This window comes from Austrofundulus limnaeus, unplaced genomic scaffold (assembly GCF_001266775.1).
Source record: "Austrofundulus limnaeus strain Quisiro unplaced genomic scaffold, Austrofundulus_limnaeus-1.0 Scaffold213, whole genome shotgun sequence".
In the NCBI taxonomy this organism is placed as follows: Eukaryota; Metazoa; Chordata; class Actinopteri; order Cyprinodontiformes; family Rivulidae; genus Austrofundulus; species Austrofundulus limnaeus.
The window spans coordinates 18834-20328 of record NW_013952615.1 but is presented as its reverse complement, the minus strand read 5'-3'; the positions used below and the strand labels follow the sequence as shown (position 1 = coordinate 20328).

The window sequence follows — 1495 nt, the reverse complement described above, 5'->3', positions numbered from 1 at the left end:
AAATTATGGTGAATGAGTACATACATGAATACATTTAGCTTCATCTTGTTTGAAAACTTTAAGTGAAAAAAGAAAGAAGAAAAGAAAAAAGGATGAAAATATTGGATATTGTTTGGTTTTAGCTGTTATAGAACCTTAGTATTGCTTTAGTGGAAAGATTTGAATGAGCAAAAGTTGTTTCACTTGTTTGAGAACTCAAAAATGCAAAAAGCACACACAGTGTCGTCTAATCTGAATAAAAACAATGCAAATGATCAACGACTGCTGCAGAAGCAGTAAAGCACCTGTGCCGCTCAGCCTGCTGCCTCCTCAGCTCTCGGACCGTTCCCTCCATCTCCTTCTCCTTCTCCGTCAGCGAGTCTCTGAGCGTCTGAGCCGTCATCTCCAGCTCTGTCATCCTCACCTGCTCTGTCAGACTGGACCTGTTGAACGGGACAGATGTGATGAGGAGACGGAGGGACGTTACAAACTGCGCCTGATGAGAGGTGTGTTGATGTGTTTTCCACGTACATTCGCTCCACCTCGGCCCTGGTGTCCTCCAACACCACGCCGTATCGCGGTGGAGCAGTCTGAGTTGCCCTCCTGACTCCGGCCTCCCCCTCACGATTTTTACCTGAAAACAGGAAAAAAAAGTTGATTAAAAACTCAAATTCGAAGATTTAAATAAAAGCTTTCACCCGTCTTTCTCACTTTTGCTGTATTTGTAAGGCGTGCGAGCCCGCAGGTCCACGATGTGCTGCTTGGCTAAGCCCAGTTTGTTCTGCAGCACTTCCTTCTGACTCTCCAGCATGGCCACCCGGGCCTCCAGCTCCTGCACCGTCTCCTCCATGTCCCTCTCCTTGATGGCACCGGACCCGGGACGGGTCTGACGGAGACGCATGAGCCGTGTGGACACCCTGTGATTGAACACATCACAGTGGGCATCAGAGAAACTAAGCATTGTGGCTCTCACACACCAGGAAATCCCAGGGAAATACTTTAAAATGTGTGATTTTTCAACCAGTTTGTTTAAAAAGAGCTTTAATCTTCATTGGAGCTGTGGTACTAGATCTTATTCGTGTTTTGCATCAACATTTACCTGTGTAGGACCTCTCCAAAATATGGTTTTGAAAATAATGCACCCGTCTTTGTGCAAAAGTTTGGTAGCCCCACAGCGTCAGCGCTGAGTTTACCTGCGGAGCCGCTGTTCCTGTGTTCTCGTGTGCTGCCTGAGCACACTGTTCTCCTCCTGGAGGCGGAGGCACAGGTCCTCCAGGTGCTCCCTGGGAAACCGAAACAGCCGCTGAGGGTCTGCTGAGGACAGAAAAGCACCAATAAAAACTGAGCAGCTTGTAAAATCTTTCTTAAATGACAAAATTGAAAAAAAAAAATGTCAGGAAGTGTCCTGATGCATCTCAGTAATCCAGGTAAAAAATCAAAAAGAAAAAAATTGTATAGGTCTTCTGGACGGGTTCTTCTCTAATGAAACGTTTCGTCTACGGTTTCATTAGAGAAG

General features: G+C 46.1%; 1 protein-coding gene across 4 annotated transcripts in view; it reads right to left on the bottom strand.

Moving 5' to 3' along the window:
• Window positions 1–1495, bottom strand: part of rpgrip1 (RPGR interacting protein 1) — a 19131-nt gene that overhangs the window by 15737 nt on the left and 1899 nt on the right. For 3 of the 4 annotated variants that reach the window (XM_014019231.1, XM_014019234.1, XM_014019232.1), the window contains exons 5-8: window positions 1173–1293; window positions 691–896; window positions 511–613; window positions 285–422 (exon numbers count right to left, since the gene is read on the bottom strand). In XM_014019231.1, coding sequence (XP_013874685.1) covers window positions 285–422; window positions 511–613; window positions 691–896; window positions 1173–1293 — 568 coding nt within the window. The remainder of the gene's footprint in view (window positions 1–284; window positions 423–510; window positions 614–690; window positions 897–1172; window positions 1294–1495) is intronic. The other variant, XM_014019233.1, reaches the window with a different exon arrangement.